This window comes from Genypterus blacodes, unplaced genomic scaffold (genome assembly GCF_046128005.1).
Source record: "Genypterus blacodes isolate CSIRO-AG114 ecotype Tasmania unplaced genomic scaffold, CSIRO-AGI_Gbla_v1 ptg000044l_1, whole genome shotgun sequence".
NCBI classification, from domain to species: domain Eukaryota; kingdom Metazoa; phylum Chordata; class Actinopteri; order Ophidiiformes; family Ophidiidae; genus Genypterus; species Genypterus blacodes.
Genome location: NW_027466857.1, coordinates 858,463 through 879,694, shown reverse-complemented (window position 1 = coordinate 879,694; position 21,232 = coordinate 858,463). Strand labels below are relative to the sequence as shown.

General features: G+C 40.1%; 1 protein-coding gene across 2 annotated transcripts; it reads right to left on the bottom strand.

Moving 5' to 3' along the window:
• Positions 1-466: 466 nt before the first annotated feature.
• Positions 467-19,989, bottom strand: mgarpa (mitochondria localized glutamic acid rich protein a). 2 transcript variants are annotated; one of them, XM_076149142.1, is made up of 8 exons: positions 19,817-19,989; positions 18,587-18,687; positions 14,593-14,698; positions 12,137-12,157; positions 5,376-5,597; positions 2,643-3,931; positions 2,301-2,349; positions 467-1,473 (listed from the first exon to the last, which is right to left on the bottom strand). In XM_076149142.1, exons 1-7 carry the CDS (start codon positions 19,890-19,892, stop codon positions 2,314-2,316), a joined length of 1,851 nt encoding a protein of 616 aa, XP_076005257.1. In that variant the 5' UTR covers positions 19,893-19,989; the 3' UTR covers positions 467-1,473; positions 2,301-2,313. The 2 variants fall into 2 exon arrangements, with proteins under 2 accessions (XP_076005257.1, XP_076005258.1); XM_076149143.1 differs by lacking the exon at positions 2,301-2,349.
• Between the last annotated feature and the right edge of the window lie 1,243 nt (positions 19,990-21,232).

The following is a 21,232-nucleotide window of genomic DNA, read 5'->3' as shown; positions in this document are numbered from 1 at the left end:
AACAGTTACAGTGCAGAATGAAATGAGAACGAGAAAACACCTGTACTAGTGCAATAAAAAACGTGCAAGAATGAATGCAGATAATAAAGTACACACAATAAGGGGTACAAAGTACATGAGGACAATTTTTGTCTGACCGTGACTCAAATTGTGGATCAAGAAGCAACTGGTTCTCCTTTTTTCCCTCCACATCACAAAGACAACTCTCCAATTCCGTCAGGCCCAGAAACAAAGACTTGGAGAAAAGCTCACCACAACAGACATATGGGCGTCCGCGAAAAACTTCTGATCTAAAAAAGGGGGGCAGGAAAGAAAGTTTGGGAACCACTGAACTAAACTGTTGTGTTCAACTGGAGTTCTCATCGTCTGCAAACACTCATTTTATCGTCTCAGAAGTTGCAACTTGCATTATGATGCATTTTTATGTACTAAAGACCACCATGTTAACAATGTTTAAAATCTGCTTTATTTAGAGAAAAACAGCAATGCGTGAAATAGTCAAGACTGTACCCTTTAGTCAAAGACACTGCAATGTGAAAAAACATGCTTATTCACACTGTAGCCCTTCTTCAAACCAAGACACTTTAACACAGTGATTACTGATATGCAATATCACAACATGTTTTTAATTAAAAAAGTCTTTGAATTACATATACAATCATCTGACTGCTGGACCAATACCATAATGAAACCAATTTCAAAGACACAGAAAATGAAGAATGATTTCCCATTTAGCTGTTCAGTGTTGAGCAGTTTATCCCGAAATCTCATTAGACCAAGCTCAATGCAACATACTTTACCTTCACCCTACAGCCTTTATCAATACAGGCATAACAAGAAAAAGAATCGATATCGATACCAATAAACCGCTGTGGATAAAAGAAGCAGATATCTTATAACTTCAGCTATAGATTTTGTACAACTTGATATAGAGAAAAGTTAGGAAGGGTGAAACACTCAAGCATGTTTCATGCATGACCACAACACATTTAGTTCAAGGTACTGGTTGAACCAGCTTGTTATGTACTGGTTATGGAAGTGTAACACTAGCTGATTTAGAGGAGGTAAGCTGTGTCATCTTAAACTACAAACATGACGAAAAGTGAGGTAACAGGGTAGCTACATGGGCCCATTTTCACAAGTGAGCCAGGTAATTCATAGCATTTCTTCATTAACATTGTGACAGGGACACACCACTATTCAATCTGCACTCAAATGAAAAAAATTCCTGAGGTGAGGTATTGTAACGAATGCTGGTGACTCAAACATCCCTTGAGGTAAATGTTAACACTGTAGGTTTACATGGTGAGGGCATTTGATGCTGGCATTTGATGACCGTTTATAAATGCAGACATCTAAATGTGATTTGTATTTTCATACTGGTCCTTTGTTTCTTGAAGTGGGAGAGAAAAGTGCTGTAGAAAGGCACATCTTTTTCCATGGCACCGAAAGCAATCATTCAGGAGTTGTTTGCTGTGACAAAAGACAGAACAATTAATGGCAGGTACATGTTTGTGCCAAACCAAAGGCCCAATGCAGTGAAAATCCTACTGAAAAATTAAAAGGCAATTTTCTACACTGTCAGAAGTGCTATTTGTATGCCATTGTGGTCTTGTTTGTGATGCTGAACTGCTTTTTGTAGCAACTTATGTTTAATCAGTGGATGTTTATGGATGAGGGACTTTGGCTGCTTGATGCTGTTGCAATACTTGGCAGATATAAGATTAGGTTGGCTATGTACCATTTGTGATTACTGATGATATTCTGATTTGTGTGGTTAACGCTCAAGTCACATTGTCTTTGGTTTTGCACAGGGTGTTACTGTGGATAATGTGTTCATATCAGATGAGTCACATTATTTGATTTTGCATCTTCATGTAGACAATTTAACATAAATTGACATTTTTTTGGCTTGGCCTAAAGATCACGAGCCAATTTTTTGAAGAATTGGGTGAAAATGGGAAAGAGTTTTCAATGACATAATATAGGTATGGTGGGTATGGTACGTTCCAAAGAATTTGGGGGCACCAGAACAATGATTCTAAACTGCACCCATTCCATGTCATTGCAATATATGCCTTTATTGATTAGCATTGGGCGGAAAAACCTGGTGTTTTAACAAGATGAGATTTTAACTACAATTTTGGCAGGATTAAACAAATAGTTATTAAGTTATAATTGCTGCCTTAACAGCATTTACAACTACAGCAGAAGGATTTAAATTAAGTTTTAAGAGGCAGGTGTTTTTTTCTACCAATAGAGTGCATGAAATTGAAATGGTAAAAATCACGAATCAGTACCTTTTTCTTGCAACTACTGCATTTGCATCCTAAGTAGACGCCGCTTCCCCTGAGCAGAATGTAAAAATCTTTATTAGTGACTTTTCCATATCTCCCACTAATTATATGGGTGAAAGTCTCACTTGAAATATACTGAAGCATAATGATACTGTTGAAGCTGGCTCATAGGTAATTCATCTGTTCAAGAGACCTTCTGCTTCCATAAATAAAATAGAAAAACACCTTAAACTTTTTTCTCTCAAAGCATTGGATACGTGTTAATGAGAATATGTTACTTGGTTTTCAACATAAACATCTATCAATGGAACCATCACAAATCAAAGCAATAATAAAAATAAATACCTCAGGCTCCGGGACATCTTCTGGAGCTGGGATGATCCTTCCAGTCATGGGCCCCACTCCTAGCACCTTGGGCCTTTTTTCGGATTTTTGTGCTCCTTCCAGAACCACAACAAAGTAATCCCTATTGGGACTTTCTGCTTCTTTCACTGCCTCTTCCACTGAAGTTTTCTCCATTGACAACTCTGAAGGGACAACCACAGGATATGCCGGGGCCTCTTCAGCAGGTGCAGCCCCTACAGGTGCCGGGGCCTCTTCAGCAGGTGCAACCCCAACGGGTGCCGGGGCCTCTTCAGCAGGTGCAACCCCAACAGGTGCCGGGGCCTCTTCAGCTGTGGCAACCTCTAAGGGTGCAGGGGCCTCTTCAGCAGGTGCAACCTCTACAGGTGCCGGGGCCTCTTCAGCAGGTGCAACCCCAACGGATGCCGGGGCCTCTTCAACAGGTGCAACCCCAACAGGTGCCGTGGCCTCTTCAGCTGTGGCAACCTCTAAGGGTGCAGGCGCCTCTTCAGCTGTGGCAACCTCTACCGGTGTGGGGGCCTCTTCAGCTGTTGCAACCTCTACGGGTGCGGGGGCCTCTTCAGCTGTTGCAACCTCTACGGGTGCGGGGGCCTCTTCAGCTGTTGCAACCTCTACAGGTGCGGGGGCCTCTTCAGCTGTTGCAACCTCTACTGGTGCAGTGGCCTCTTCAGCTGTTGCAACCTCTACGGGTGCGGGGGCCTCTTCAGCTGTTGCAACCTCTACGAATGCGAGGGCCTCTTCAGCTGTTGCAACCTCTACGAATGCGGGGGCCTCTTCAGCTGCTGCAACCTCTACAGGTGCGGGGGCCTCTTCAGCTGCTGCAACCTCTACAGGTGCGGGAGCCTCATCAGCTGGTGCAACCTCTACAAGTGCCGGGGCCTCTTCAGCTGGTGCAACCTCTACAAGTGCCGGGGCCTCTTCAGCTGGTGCAACCTCTACAAGTGCCGGGGCCTCTTCAGCTGGTGCAACCTCTACAAGTGCCGGGGACTCTTCAGCTGGTGCAACCTCTACAAGTGCCGGGGCCTCTTCAGCTGGTGCAACCTCTACAAGTGCCGGGGACTCTTCAGCTGGTGCAACCTCTACAAGTGCCGGGGCCTCTTCAGCTGGTGCAACCTCTACAAGTGCCGGGGCCTCGTCTGCTGATGGATTTTCTTCAACAGGGTTGGCATCTACTAGTGGCATAGACTCTTCCTTGATGTCAGTAGGTGCCACCATTTCCTGCATTTCAGTATTCTTCCATACCTCTTGAGACGAGGCAGCTGCCAGCATCACTGCAACACAGAATGCAGCCACCCAACATCACTAAAACAAAGGTCTGTCACAGAAAATATGCAACCGCAAAGACAAGCCCCAGAAGTTCAAGTTGTTGTGAAAGAGGAAACTATGCTAGACCCAAAGGAGTGCCAGAGACCAAGAGTTATTTTCTATACAACCACATGAGCAACAACATCCGACAAAGTTCAAACCATTGACAATTTGGCGATTCAAGTGGCAGTGGTCTGGGGGTTTGAAAATTTTTGAACTCTTTACTGGAAATAAAGAGCCTAATAAAAAAAATCTTCACATGTACAGGCAACAACTCTGCAAGCAGTGACACTAGAAAACAGCAAAAAAAATTGCTTGTCCAAAATGCTAATTAAAAATAGGTGTGTGAATTCACAGGGACAGAATTACATGAGGTAAAATCAATGTCTTTGAAAAAATCTAATTTGTAGAAATTTGAAAAGTGGAAAATCAATTTCTTCAAGTGGATCGAATAACTCCTTTGTAAAATATAAAGAAATTCCTCAAAATCCGTAATACCAATTTTTTGTGCAAACAGACCAAATTCAGGCAAATTAAAGACTGCAGTAAACCAGTGAGAAAAAAACTTTATTATGTGTCAGTGAATAACCTTTGACAGTGCTCATTCAGTTATAAGCACAATGAAAATATGGTCACATATGTATATATTAGTTATTTGGGAACTGTTAATCTTACCACTGTGGCTGCTGAACACTATACATAATGAAGAGCAAGAAAGTGAAGTGATAAGGTGTCAGAGCAGAGGTGTCTTGCACAACTATGACAGAATTTAGCATTTCAACGGTGTGCATCAGCTGGATAACAAAAAACAGAGGCATTTAGAAACCAACAGTGCGTCATCATATCTAACAGAAAAGCATTAGGGGGTTCATATGCACATGACAGAAACTAAATCAGGGCATGAGGCGTGTTTCTGCTTGTTCATTGGCCAGTTTTATTTAGGCGCACGTTTGGCTTAGGAATGAAAATTATGAGTGAAAGAAGTAGCTGCCTTGTTGATGAAATTTACTGTGGAAGTTTTATTTTAGCTGTGCCACATTATCTCTCTGTACATGCATACAGTGGGCAATTCTATTCCTACTAAGTAATCTTAATGTAGGGATTTATTTTATTCTCTCCCTTCTCAAATATAATATATATACAACAATTCCCTTTATGAACAGGAAAAACAACATTTGGAAGACAAGAGAATGATGACAAAGAGGTAACCTTGAAACCTGAGGAGTAGCAGCTAACCTGTGCAGGTTATAATCATAGAGACTGCAGGTTACAAGTTTGATTCTTTCCATTATTGTGACAGAAGGTTTTCAGGGCCTAGATAAGGAAGTGCATGCACATTTGTTTCCCTGCAACATGTAAATTTTCAGGCCTCAGATAAAGCTGCCTGCTCCTCAGATGAGGAAGTCATACCATTGCTTTCCGGCTCCTCAATGGCTGGCTCTGCAATGGCTTGAGTAGCATCCTCAATAGTATCAGCCACTGCCTCCACTTGTTGGACAGCTTCCAAGATACATTCCAACTCAGCATCAACCACAGCAGCCTCTGCAACTACTTCAACAGCCCCCGCCTCGCTGTCACCAGGTTCAGCAGCCTCCTCTTCACCGACCTCTTCGTTGGCCTCATCCTCTCCACCTGGGACATAAGAAACAGTTCAAGGTTTAGAAAAAAGCTCTGGCTTCACACATTCTGTCGTCACCAGTAGCACTACCCATTTGTTATCTCTTCCTGCTGTACACACACCTAAGTAGCTAAATCAGGTGACTTGAGCCAATCAGGGTCTGGATCTCTCCTCCTCTAACCCAACCTTCTCTCAGTTCTCCCCCATCACTCCCTCAGACCTCTCCAAACGTGTTGTGGCCATGAAGTCCACCTGCGCACTGGACCCATCCCAAATGAGATGCACTTAATGGCGATGTCTTGGACCTGAAGTTGGGCACAAACTTTTGTAGCCACATAAAAGGCTATCAAAAATGGAATCAATGTGCTATTTAAGCCAGGAAATGCAGTAGCATAATGAAGAGTTAAATCTTCTGATGGTTTGATTTGTTCGCAGGTCAGAACAGCGTCAGTAGAGCTTTACCAAAGCCCCTTACGTACATAAGAAAAATTGTGAAATTTATGACAAAATAAGAAATCAAAACATACAAGTACGTACGTTATCTCTGATTTAGTGTATTAAATGGTTTTCTTCCTTGCAATTATTAAGACTGAATGTGTGTGTTCTGTACTCACCTAATTGTGGTTGGCATATAACCTTGCAAAGTGACTGAAACTAAATGGATAAGTACAGATGCTCGTAAGTCAGGTGTTCCGTTACTCGGGGACTGCCTGTATTAACAGAATGGCCTCCAGGTGAAAGATTATTTTAGATATTTCATGGCACTGAGCTGACATATACAGTGCTGTGAAAACACGTCCCCTTCCATTCTTCTGTTTTCGCATATTTGTCACACTTAATCATTTCATGTATTCAAACTAATTTGAATAGACAGAGATGACCTGAGTTACACAAAATAATTCTTAAACAATGTTTCATTTATTGACAAACGTTTGAAAACCTAATTGTCTCCCTGAAACCGAATGTCTGTTATTTTAGTTCACAATACATTGTATCCAAGTCGTGTTTCAATGTTACGTCCTGTACCTCGTTGTGGTCTCAGTATTATAGTCGAAAATGAGTCTTCTAAATGGGGTTATTTTTGTATTGCTCCAATTTATGTGTTGGGGTAGTTATAGAGCTAAAGTTATTGATTATTTTAGAAAATAAGGTCTTTTAAAATGACCAACTAATTGGTTTCCTAAAAAATCAATGTGTGCCAATCAGGTTCATAATCTACAGGACAGTGCATTTGACAATGTCCTACCAAACGAAGAAAATTGGCGGGCCTTTAAACACACACACACTTAATATTTGATTATATTAATGTTTAAGTTGAGATTTTACAGGAAATATTTAAACTGCTACTGTGCAAAGGGAATACTACTGTTAAAAAGCACCTGATTTGTTTAAAGCACAGGTGTCAAACTCAAGGCCAAAGACGGCCCGCCACGTCATTTTAAGTGGCTCGCGAGAGCAAAATAAATGCCAATGTTGCTTATAAGCTATAAGCATACATTGTCCATAAACTACATTTCGCACAACGCATGTCGTTCTTGTGTCCCGTGAAGTGACAGCATCCCGACACTAAAATGCAGCGTTTCCACATCAGTGTCAGATCAGCGTTTAATGAAGGTGATTTTCCGACGATAGATTCTCTGATATTTTAGTAAATGATTTCATCATGTAATTTATGTCTGTGAACGGCTTTCCGTGCCGTACGATCTTGTCAAATCGATCTTCTTGATCGTTTTGCTCTCCCCAGCTTTCCATAGCAGTATCCAGATCGCTATTTTACATTCATTTCCAGCTTGGTATTCTTCAGTAAATGTTTTTTCAGGAAATGTCTTTGAACGTTTTGCCGTTTTCTTCTCTTATTTATTATAATTTCTCTTTAATTTCTCTCCATATAGCACATTATTATGAATTATTATTATTTCTCTTCTGTATTGTTGTCTGTGAAAGCAAATTGCAACTGTCCAGGCAGAATTCAACTCTATGTTCCTCCAAGACTATTTGGGGATGTATCCACAGCTAGTGAGTCAGTTCAGTTCACATTTCTACATAGATGTGGAAATGTATGTACATTTACATAATTTCTAGATCTTGACAAGTTGTTTTATATACACACTACTCACAAAAAGTTAGGGATATTCGGCTTTCGGGTGAAATTTCAGGATGAACCTAAAATGCACTATTACCTTTGAACTTAATGTGACCTTCTCTAAACTTTTCAATGCACATGTCCAACTGTTTAATGTTTCAGTACTTTTTGCACAACTTGCTGTTCTGCAACAAGGAGCTTAACGGTAAAATTCACAACAGGTGTTTGATCCATAGATCACCCAATAATTGTCCTGGTTCAATCAGTATTGGTATTTAAACAGTCCTCCTCATCATGCTGTTCACATTTTGACATCATGAGACCAAGACGACACGTAACAACAGATCAACAGTACCTCGCCATTGCAAGGCTTCAAACAGGATGTTCTCAGACGGAAGTGGCCACTGAACTTAGAGTGTCACAGAGTGTCATCAGCAGGTTGCAACAGAGATACAGAGAGACTGGAAGAGTCACAGAAAGGCATAGAAGTGGACGTCCTTTGGCCACATCCCACACTGATGACTGCTTCATTGTGAACAGTGCCCTGCGGAACCGGATGATGAATGCCACTCAACTCCAGGCACATTTAAGGGTGGTGAGAGGCACCCAAGTGTCACGTCCGACCATTCAAAACTGTTTACATCAGCGTGGTCTGTGTGCTAGATGACCTGCAAGGGTACCTGACCACACCACCAGGCACAGGCGTCATCGTCTGGCATGGGCCAGGGAGCATTTACGCTGGACGAGGGACCAGTGGGCCTCAGTGCTGTTCTCTGATGAAAGTCGATTCACCTTGAGCAGAAATTATGGCCGCCAAAGATGTTGGAGATGTCAAGGAGAGCGCTATGCATCAGCCACTGTTGTCACCAGACGACCCATTGGTGGTGGTGGTGTAACAGTGTGGGCAGGTGTCTCTAGACAATACAGAACTGCCCTACACTTTGTAAATGGTACAGTGACAAGCCTATAAATGTGCCTGGAGTTGAGTGGCATTCATCATCCAGTTCCGCAGGGCACTGTTCACAATGAAGCGGTCATCAGCGTGGGATGTGGCCAAAGGACGTCCACTTCTATGCCTTTCTGTGACTCTTCCAGTCTCTCTGTATCTCTGTTGCAACCAGCTGATGACACTCTGTGACACTCTAAGCTCAGTGGCCACTTCCGTCTGAGAACATCCTGTTTGAAGCCTTGCAATGGCGAGGTACTGTTGATCAGTTGTTACGCGTCATCTTGGTCTCATGATGTCAAAATGTGAACAGCATGATGAGGAGGACTGCTTAAATACCAATTCTGATTGAACCAGGAGATTTATTGGTCGATTCATGGATCAAACCCCTGTTGTGAATTTTACCGTTAAGCTCCTTGTTAGAGAACAGCAAGTTGTGCAAAAAGTACTGAAACATTGAACAGTTGGACATGTGCATTGAAAAGTTTAGAGAAGGTCACATTAAGTTCACCTGTTAAGGTTATAGTGCATTTTAGGTTCATCCTGAAATTTCACCCGAAAGCCGAATATCCCTAACTTTTTGTGAGTAGTGTATACTGTATTGTTATTGTTGAAATTTGACTTGTTTTACTTAAAAAAATTCAAGTTGTTCATAATATGGTTTGTAAAAAGATAGCTAAATAAAAGTTAACATCTGCAATATGAACTTGTACTTCTTTGCATTAAAACAATCCAGCCCACTTGAGTTTAAATTGGGCTGAATTTGGCCCCGATTTAAATGAGTTTGACACCCCTGGATAAAAGTGTTTGCAAACCAAATGTTAATGCACTTTTGTTCATATTGCAGTACTTTTAAAATAAAAGTGTGCAATTCACTACTTTGGAACCAATTATTGAATTTTGTGCATAAGCATAATGAGATTTATTGGGATTAAAATGTGTAATTGTTGCACAGCACTAATAATAATGTATATACAGTATTTCTGCCTTTTTCTGCCTATATACTGTATTTTTGCGTCCTTGGTATTCTCTTGTTTGCTGTGGTGTTCTATCCTGTAACCTCTATCCTCTGCTGCAACACTGTAAATGTTGGGGGACTAATAAAGGATTATTTTAACACTGCGGAGAGAGGCAGTGTGAAAACAACCTATAGAGCCAGATTGATTTCACACTTATGCTGTGAGAATGCTTGTAAGAAAAGTAGAAAGATTAAACAAGATTTCGGTCGAGTTTGTCTTGTTGACTCGTTGTAAAAACACATTCAATTAATTAATTGTTAGTTCGGTGAATAGAGAACTTCATTTCAGAAGGTGCACAGTTGTATATTTCAGAAAGGAAAATGCTGAAACTTGTTTGGTCTGCCATGCTGTTGCTGATGCTACTTCGGCATTAGAATGCACACACTGTACAGGGTTTTCTTTGTTTCAAAAACTTCTGGGGCTTCCTCTGACTCTCTCTGCACACACATCTCATGTCTCCACAGTGTCAGCACATTGCGCTACAGTAATAAGCATTCGTGTAAAATAGTGCGCCGTATGATCATGCATCAGACAAAGCTTTAACACAAGGAATTTGCATCTATAATTTTTATGTAATCGAGTTCCGAGGAATTGTTTCACCCCTAGTTACACAACTAATTCCGAAATTCTCAAATTTCGCCTGTTAATGCTTGTTTTTATGTTTATAACTTTACATGTACGCATTACAGAAACACAGAAAAGCTAACAATTAAAGATGACACATTTACCTGAAAATTAAGACAAATATAACTCTTAAATTGGCATTGTTTTGTGCTCCAAAACTTCCTGTTCAGACCTGTACCAAAGATGATCTTCATAGGAAAAAGTAAACGGGACTGTGTGCTGTGGGCAGTTGTGGTGACATCTTCTCAGGGCCCTTTCAACATGAAAAAACAAGTCATGCCACATTTGAAAGCTTTGAAGGTTCTCAACATGTTAATCACAATCAGTTTAGGTGGGGGAAAGTAATATCTGTGTACTGCTTAACTACTTTTTCGCATCATCGCAGGCAATGGCTAGTCTCCAGGGAATATATTTTAGCAGCGTTATGGCTGCTATTAGTATTGGACATACACGCGCGGTCAAGGCAGATGACCGCCCAACTAGAGCTTGGTTCCGCCCGAGGTTGCCAAGAACTTGCTCAAGGGAATGTTGGGCTTCTTAAAATGGTCTGTATGAAAACTGCCCCGACATGTTTATTGTAATTTGGCACTATATAAATAAAGTTGAATTGAAGGTTATAACTAAAAACTGAACATCCTGTTGAACCCGAGAAGAATTTAGTTGTGGTTTTCACCATTTGAAAAACTGAACATGTCAACTTACCGCAATTATGCCAATGTTTGAAATGGCTATTGAATGGATATTTTTATTATGCGTGTGTGGCTGTGGCTAGTCACGTGTTTTTGCACAGTGCTGATCATTTTGAGGTCAGGTTTTGATGGATTCGCATGACGTGCATTGGCTCCTCGCAATGATGCAAGATTACTGCGCCAGGTAAAAACATGGATTTGCCCATAGAAAAAGCTGTGGCTTAAAAAGAAAAAACTAATCCACGATTATCTTAAGTATGCAACTATCTAAGACAGACCCAACTATATGGTTCTCTCATTCTGGAGCACTTTGTCAAGCTGGCAGCACAAGTCCTATTTACTTTTTGTCCCCACCCACCACGCATGATATTTTAGGATTATCAACACGTAGCACATGTTTGTTTGTAATAATAGATTTTCAAAGTGTTTGTAAAGTGATCACTTTTACTTGAATTGATCAAGCAGTTGCTAAACATAGATAAGCAACCCTGTTTCTTTTCTCTGTCTCTCTTCTTCCCACTCTTTCTGCATCTAAAACAATCTCCAAAATGTCCCATAATTGTTCGCTCACTGTCATGTCAAATGCCTGCTTCAATAAAAATATACAACAAAAAAGTATTTTAAAAGTGTTTGCAAAATGATCACTTCTAATTGAATTGATCAAGCAGTTGCTTTAATTTTATGTTGGAGATAATTTATGTTGGACTGTAAAATGGAAATTACTAGACCAGTTTTCGTAATCTGTGGAATAATATTGTCATTGCTTCCGCTTGTAACATATGGACAGGATCTCAAAGCGCAGCCATGTCCTGTTTGTGAACCTCAGAATTGCTTCTCTGCTTTTCGCAGATATGGTTCCGTAAGCTTCAGACCGTGACCTTCTGCACACACTGGGGAGGTTTACAGCTGAGTGAGAAGTGTGGAGGTGTGATGTACTTCATTTCTAAAATATGCCTTTAAAAAATGACTCATATTCATATGATTCATAGTACATGGCACACAGTACAAGCCCAGTGTGCAATATTTATATCTGCAGGTGTATTTGTAAGTGTAAATAAAGACCCAAATAAATTATTCTGAACAGACTGACATTTTCTCCATCATTACTTAATAAATCTAATTATCGTTTGTGGTTACATGCATACTGTGGCAATAATAGACACTGGCTAGAACAAGAATGGATCAAACTTACCCTCTTCCTCCTCATCTCTGTCTGCAAACAAAAGAGAGAAAACATGAGTAGAATGTGTGGTTTAATGTGCAAAGACAGCATTTATTCATATCCTGTATTACACGAATATCAAAAACAAAAAAAAGTTTAATTTCTATGTTAAGTCTATGCATCACAAATTAGATAAATCCTAGCAAATTAACATTAGCTTTCATTATGGACATTAAGACATCCACAAAATGCGATGATGCTCAGCCCTGAACATTATTGGATCCTTTTATTTTATTGTAAAGCACTTTGAATTGCTTTGCTGCTGAAATGTGCTATATAAATAAAATTGCCTTGCCTATTGTTTAATTTGATAAAATGATGAGGCCTCAGGGAAGACAGCCTCCATATACAAAACATGTTTACTTCTAAAACAAGTGACTGGGTTTTTACATCACACAATCCATTGTTCAAAAACAACTTTAATACCAAATAAAGAAGTTAAATCTACACTCCGAGCTTAGACCTTCATTGTTTCAGCCATTTTGGCTGATAGAATTTACAACATGGAAAAGGAGCTGTCTTCAACTACATTATGTGTGTGGTCAAAATGAGTAACGTTTCATTTCAAAGCACAGCAGGCTTATTTCAGCAAAAAAATTCCAGCCTGGTATGTCTGAAGTCCAGACCTGTCCGGACTGTGTAGTGCATTATAAATTACAAAATATGACAGCGGAGACACTGTCTGTTGGGCAGCTGAAGTCTTCTATCGAGCAAGAATGGAAAAAAAGAAATCCACTTTCAAAACAAGAAGTACCCTTTTTTTCAACGATTGTTGAGTAGTAAAGGTGATGTAACACTGTGGTTAACATGGCCCTGTCCCAACTCTTTTATGTGTTGTGGGCATCAAAATTAGAATGTGTATAATCACAAAACACAATTAAGTTTATCAGTTGAAGCATTATTATCTTGCAGTGGCGGTCCGTGCATTTCACACCTAGGCCTTCAGTGACGTATTTTTCAACAGCGCAACCAAGACAAAAGCTATGGAATGAAGAGAATAGACTGCGGGGAATAATTTAACATATTTGGGGAAAAAATAAATCAAAATTTAATTTATATTCTGATGATGTTTAGGCCAGCAGGGAAGGCCTTGCTGGCCCTGACGGCTCGCCACTGTTATCTTGTTTTTGTAGTGTTTTAGGTATAGCTAAAATAATTTTCAAATCATTGGTTTTTATTTGCATTTTAATAAAACACTTCAGAATTGTCCAATGTTACCGCATCATCCTTTGTGGGTGATTTAAGTGCATGTTTTGGGTCATTTAGCCATGACCGGCAAATGAGACAGTTCTTACACTAGGCAGTACATTTGGCTCCAGAATGCCTTCATAATCTTCAGATTTCATTGTCCTCTGCACAGATTCAAGACACCTTGTGCCCAAAGCTGCAATATAACCCCACACAATAACTGAGCCTCCTCCATGTTGCATAGCACATATGGTGATTTCTTCCAGGTGTGAACATGATGCAACTTAGCAAAAATCTGTAATTTTATTTCATCGGTCCAAAGGACATGTTCCTAGATGCACTGGGGTTTGTCAACATGCCAGAAAACTCAGGTCAGGACCCTTTTCTGTCTCAAATTAAATTTATTTCTATAGCTAAATATCACATACAATGTCTCAAAGGGCTTGTAAGTCACACAACAGCACACACATCTCGAGTTAGCCCAGAGCTCTCCAAGACAAGGAAAAACTTGCCAAATCCTTAATGTATAAGGAAAAGGAAGAAGCCTTGGAAGAGGAAATTCAAATTCCCTCCAGGCCTCCAGGAAATTCAATCATCTCCAATATTCTCCTTCCATGGACTCCAATTTCATTCAGAAAGCATTGGATGGTGCAACCAGAAACTACCGCACATTGATCTAAAGACCCCTGTGATACTAATTGAAGAAAATAGGCTCCTTGAAATGTCTCTACATTCAAATTATATATCATCATATGTTGCATCAAAAATCACAGAAAAGTCAGTTCTTATATATTTTTTTATATCTTAAATATGCAATAAAGAATGGTGGATACCAACTACTTTTATCAGTTTCAACCCATTTCAGACAAAAGTGTGTGGGAGGGGGGTTACTGGATACATCTATAGATCACCTGTCACAGCAGACACAAGTGGTGGAGAAATTCTCCACTTCCATCTACCTCCAGGGTAAAAAAAACAAAACAACCTATGAGCCACATAGCTCACAGCTCATCTACAGGGACAGAGAGCAGGGCAGGGGGAGCTTGTTGAAATCTCCAGGCTATAGAAAAGGCTCCACCTTGACAATATACATTTCATTTTCAAGTCATCCTATATTACACTTGCAAAAATTATTTGTGTTGCATCAAAAACATCCTCCAATGTAGTTCCAACACATGCTTCAACAGTGGTTTTGTCTTGTAACCGACAGGTGAGATGTAAACTTTAGACAAACTCACTCATGGGGGGCCATGGCTTAGGCTCCCACTCTTTCCCGGGTCTGGCTTTGATTTCTGCAATGCGGTCATTAAACCTGGCATGGTCCGTCGCAACAGTGCTATACGCCTGAGGAGATGCAACAAAGTCAATCACACATTGAAATTCAGAGAACATATATACAGGTACATCTCAAAAATTAGATCATGAAAAAGTCCAATATTATTTGTCACTCTTCTCAGAAAGTGAAACCCATATATTATATAGATTAATAACGGAGTGAAATATTTCAAGCCTTTATTTCTTGGAATTTTGATGATTATGCTAACAGCTAACAGAAATGCAAAATTCAGTGTCTCACAAAATTAGAATATTACATGAGATGAATCAAAAAAGGATATTTTAAACAGAAATCTCAGGCTTCTGAAAGAATGTTAATTTCTATGCACTCAATACTTGGTTGAGCCTCCTTTCGTATGAATTTCTGCATCAATGCCCAATGGCATGAAGGCGATCAGCCTGTGGCACTGCTCAGGTGTAATGGAAACACAGGTTGCTTTGATAAGCGGCCTTCGGGTCATCTGCATTGTTGGGTCTGGTGTCTCTCATCTTCTTCTTAACAATACCCCATAGATTCTCTATGGAGTTCAGGTCAGGCGAGTTTGCTGGCCAATCAAGCACAGTAACACCATGGTCACTGAACCAGCTTTTGGTACCTTTGGCAGTGTGGGCAGGTGCCAAGTCCTGCTGGAAAATGAAATCAGCATCTCCATAAAGCTTGTCAGCAGAAGGAATCATGAAGTGCTCTAAAATGTCCTGGTAGATGGCTGCATTGACTATGGACTTCAGAGTACACAGTGGACCAACAGAGGCACATGACATGTCAGCCCAAATCATCACGGGCTGTGAAAACTTCACACTTCAAGCAACGTGGATTCTGTGCCTCTCCACTCCTCCTCCAGACTCTGGGACCTTGATTTCCAAATGGCAACATTTACTTTCATCTGAAAGGAGGAAGTTGGACCACTGAGCAACAGTCATGTCATGTGCTGGTGTTGGTCCACTGTGTTTTCTGAAGTCCACAGTCAATGCAGCCATCTACCAGGACATTTTAGAGCACTTCATGATTCCTTCTGCTGACAAGCATTACGCAGATGCTGATTTCATTTTCCAGCAGGACTTGGCACCTGCCCACACTGCCAAAGGTACCAAAAGCTGGTTCAGTGACCATGGTGTTACTGTGCTTGACTTTGCCAGCAAACTCGCCTGACCTGAACTCCATAAAGAATCTATGGGGTATTGCCAAGAGGAAGATGAGACACCAGACCCAACAATGCAGATGACCTGAAGGCCGCTATCAAAGCAACCTGGGCTTTCATTACACCTGAGCAGTGCCACAGGCTGATCGCCTCCATGCCATGGTGCATTGATGCAGAAATTCATGCAAAAGGAGGCCCAACCAAGTATTGAGTGCATAGAAATGAACATTCTTTCAGAAGCCTGACGTTTGTTTAAAATATCCTTTTTCGATTGATCTTATGCAATATTCTAATTTTGTGAGACACTGAATTTTGCGTTTCTGTTAGCTGTTAGCATAATCATCAAAATTCCAAGAAATAAAGGCTTGAAATATTTGACTATGTGTTATAACATTACATTACATATATGGGTTTCACTTTCTGAGAAGAGTGACAAAAAATATTGGACTTTTTCACGATATTATAATTTTTTTAGATGTACCTGTATATATAGAAATAAGATCAGGTTACGTCTCAGACTTGCACTTTGTTTTGAATTGGTAAACTGTATTCACCGATATAGTATATAGCAGTCCCTCCACATTTTTGTGATGAAGGCTGGACAGTGGGTACGCCAATTTTTTAATTGAAACATCATTTCAACAAATATTTCTTGATTTTTAGTTATAATAGGAAATGGGTTCCAATGAAGCGCTGTCCACAGGTCCAGCATGGCATGGCATTCCATAATGGATTGACAGCCTTCCTTGTTTAAGATTTCTTACCCTGTGCAAATTTCCCACTTGATCACCAAAGCTCCCCCAGACCATCACATTTCCTCTTCCATGCTTGACAGAAGGTGTTAAGTACTTCTCCAGCATATTTTCATTTTTTGGGTCTCAAAAATGTTATTCTCCATCATCCAAACACCTCAAACAGATTTGAAGCGCAACCTGTTCCCTTGTTGTCCCCACCCACCAAGCATGACATATTAGGATTATTATCTGTTTCTAGTAGGCACTTGAAATTGATGTGTTCATGTTGCTGCTAATGTCACATTACACTATGCATTGTTATTCGTCCGTTTTATATTTTCTGTTTACTTTAACAGTGACATAGGAGTGAGCTGAATACCGAACTATGTTCTTAACTCACAGGACAAACTGAGACCACTGGCCTAAGAGAGAGAGAAGTGTGAGAGGGAGGAAAAGGAAGAGAGATGTGCATAGGCGTTGCACCAATTTTACTGCAAGAAGATTTTATGTTGGGCTGCTAAACTTGAGGTTGGATGTTAATTCCTTTTGAAAGTGACTTGAATATGACCTTGTCTCATTTATTTTTGCTGTTGGATTGCAAATTGCACTTAATTACTTTTACTTGTATTAAATAAGCAACATGTTGGATATGTTTCATTTCTCAAAGCAATAGAATGACAGGTTCTAAGGCAGGGGTGTCAAACTCAAATACTCGGTGGGCCAAAATAAAAAACTGGGACTCAGTCGCGGGCCAGGCTCCATATCTCTTGAAAAATGGACAATTGTGTACGTTTTCCCTTCCCTCCAGATATATAATGATTCACTTTTTCATATGGATCATACTTAAGTTTAGCTTAAACATTAAGTCTGGAACAAGCATAGTTTAACATTATAAACACATGAGAAATAGATTTTCAAATAAGAGATACATCAGTGGCATTTGTTTCTTATTTTTATCTAAATAAATAAAACACAATTATTATGCCTCTCTCTATCTGTAACCTTTCAAGTTAATTTTCAATGGAAACCTTTTTTTCACAGAACAACCCAAATAAAATAATAATTTCCCTCAATGAAAATCCAACATTTCAACTATTCTAGGTCACATAGATATGTGCTGCAGAACATAGAGTGTTTGAGCAGCTTGGGGACGGAGTTGTTGGGGAATTGTGTCTGGGATGAAACAGAGTCATACTTTGACTTGAGCTTGTCACTACACTGGAGTTCAAACAGCTCTATTTGGAGGTTGGTTGATGCGCATTCCACATCAAATGCAAACAGATTACTAAGCACTCCAGACCTACATTTCTGGGCTTCAAAGTCGGCAAATCACCGCGTAAACTCGGCGCTGAGTACGTGGAGTTTTTCAGCAAACTGTGTACTTGGCAACACACAGGTAGAGATCTGCTCTTTCGTGGTCTGGCAGCACGGAAAATGGCCTGAGTTTCCTTGCAGCATCTGAGTCTCCCACAGGCACAATTTAGTTTGAAGAGCACTCACCGCAGCGTACATGTTTGTGATGACACGGACCCGCCCCTGAAGCTGCAGGTTGAGCACTTCGAGATGTCACAGAGAACACACTCGCAGAGCATTCTGGGATGTGTAGTATTAGCGGCGCATGCGCTATATACTGGCGGGCCAGCTCTAGCAGACATTTGACATTATCTCGCGGGCCAAATATATTACACGGCCAGATTTGGCCCGCGGACCTGAGTTTGACACCCCTGTTCTAAGGTAAGCCCCTTCTTCCTGGTCATTTTGACCATGTTCAAGTTTTATTGCTTCCTTAAACAGCACGGCTTTCAGTTGTACCAACATAATGTGGAAAGACTTATTCCTCATTAGAAAAAAAATATCTATTTCCGTTTTAATATTTTTCAATATAAAATTATTGATTTTCTTTAATAAAACAAGGACATTTTTCAGAGATTCAAAACTTTTGAATGGTACTGTATTCATTTGTTTGCATGTTTTCACATTTGACATAGTGAGAGTTCAGTGAGGAAGACATTTGTATAACTTACATATGCAGCAGATGCAGCAAAGGCTCCACTGCAAAGCAAGGCGTACACCACATTCTCACCAGACCCACCAGGAATTGATGACATTAACCGCCGCTGTGCCGCTGAAAACAACATAGGGAGTAATAAGAGATGGAAAAACATAACTGTCACTAGAAGCTAGAGTTTCTATGGTATTCCTGTTCTTCAGATGGACTTGCTGCCAAGTCCTTCTCATACCACTTGAATTGACACTGAAACAGATAATACAATAACAATTTACGTTAATGCCCTATTGAAAAGTTTATTTCAAACGGTGCAAAAAAGGTTTTGCATCATGTGTATGTAAAATACCAGTTGTCTAGATGCAAACAAGATGAAAATGCATCCGATTTAAGCCATTTTGTGTTTGAAATTAACATAATGCTCATGAAAATGTACAGTATAAACTTGTGTATGTATATACATACATACACATATATATATATATATATATATATATATATACATATATACATACATACATATATATATACACATACATATATATATACATACATATATATATACATACAAATATATATATATACACACACATATATACATATACACACATATATACACATATATATACACATATATATATACACACCGGTAATAAATAGTTACTTATTTATTAGCGACAGGGAGATCGAGAGATAGAGAGCGATATAGATATTTATGGATATACAAATAGATAGTTAAGACACGTTAAGAGTGGCGTTTAGAATGGGATGGGGGGGGCACGACCGTCTCATGGCGGTACCATGTGACCTGTGTACAAGGCAACCATTTTTTCCTATGCATGTACTGAAGGTCAGGACAGCTACATGCAAAGGGAAACGTGTGAGAAGCAATGCAAATTAAATTCGCTCGGCACACAATGTACTTGATTAAAACGTATAAAAACAAACGGTCAAAGTTTTACAGTGCTAAAAGCTGTAGATGGCGCTTCTGTCTCATTAGTCTGTTGGTGTCGTTACCAAACTAAATTCACTCCGTACGAGGATAAAAGGAACCAAAAAGGCAAACAGCAACAGCAAAGAATTTACAGGAACGTGAAAGCGTTTCGTGTGCTTGCTGACCTTCACCTGTGTAGGTAAGTGGGAGTTGGGTACAGGGCGTTCTGTTCTAGCTCCCTGCACACGGAGCGACCAAACACACAGCAGAAAGTACTTCGAGTTCACTCAGCCTGGAATCACTTATCACACTCACCGGTCACTGGCAACCTGTAGGCTGCAGTTCGAGCAAAAGACCCACATTTCCCCCAGGCTGCTCTGCAGTTGAACATGCTTCTCCACAGCACTTTTTCCCTCGATGAATGGATGCAGCCGGGTAGTGCTTTACTCAGTCACGCATGACAACTCCGCCCCCTGTTACGCAACATGTGCGCCACATACTATGTGACATGCAATATCGCGTTATTTTGGCTCCCACTCTTCTTCTGGGTAAGACCCGCCCTTTGTAGCATTCAAGCGCTAGGATTGGCCAGGGGTCCATACTCGCGAGAGGCAATGGGGGCGCTTAATCCTGTGCTTCTGATGTGGAAGTCTCAGGGGAAGAGGACTTGTAACAGGTACCACGGTTACATCAGGACCTACACACATGCTTCCAAACAACCCAGTTGAGAATGTAGGAGAAGCATATATTGTGCCAGAACTACATGTGGAAGTAGAGAAAAGGAAGTTTCAGTATACACAGGAAAAATGACTTTATTGTAATATTTATTGTATTGTAATGCAATATTGCAAACAGTGCAGTGGATTGAAGATATAAGACCATTGAGGGCAATCATTTGTTCAGATAGGGTCACTGTCCCCTCATCTCCTAATACATTTTATCCATGTATGTAGCACACTCCATAGTTCCAATAAAAAATATACAACATATACAGTATGTATACCATTCATAGGTATTATCAGAATATGTTCTTTAAGAGAGCTCTTCTAATGTTGGATCTAAATGGATCCAAAGCACTGACACTGCTCTTCATTTATCCAACAGTGATGAGTTATTTTTTACATTTTGTGGTGTGGTGTGTTAATTATTCAATCATACTGTTTCAATTTACCCCAGGTTGTGTTACACCCTACCCTGGTAGGGAGGTGAGTTGTAACAATGACACTCCTTACCTTTGACGTCAAATAATGAAATCTGTGCTATAGTTGAAGAAGTTGAAAATATTGGTAATTGAGTGTACTTTATGTCAAACTTTGAGTACCCTACCACAAAAATTTCAAGAGTAATATGAGCTGAGAGAGAAAGTGTTACAACCATCCCCGGTCTTCCCTAAAACAGAAATTTAGAGCATTACTCAGCATAGATTGACAGGTGGCAAAAGTAATGGGAAGAAGACAGGACAGGGCAATGGTTTTACAGAGTTCAAAGGAAAGTGCAAGAATTTAGCTGTGCAGGTAAAAACAGGAGCGATGAAACCACAATTTTAAGATTAAGATTTGGACAAACAGAATAAAATTATAGATAGATAGATAGATAGATAGATAGATAGATAGATAGATAGATAGATAGATACTTTATTAATCTCCAAGAGAAATTCACGTTTTCCAGCAGCTTAGACAAGGTTGAAACATAAGTAAACTATTCAAATCAGGAAACTATGACACAGGCAGA

What these genes read in the sequence shown, in the direction of transcription:
- mgarpa (XM_076149142.1), bottom strand. Translation starts at nt 19,892, where the DNA reads ATGTTCAACTGCAGAGCAGCCTGGGGGAAATGTGGGTCTTTTGCTCGA. An exon ending in CTACAGGTTGCCAGTGACCG is followed by an intron (nt 18,688 to 19,816) that starts GTGAGTGTGATA and finishes TGTTGTTTTCAG; the next exon opens with CGGCACAGCGGCGGTTAATG. An exon ending in TTGCTGCATCTGCTGCATAT is followed by an intron (nt 14,699 to 18,586) that starts GTAAGTTATACA and finishes GCATCTCCTCAG; the next exon opens with GCGTATAGCACTGTTGCGAC.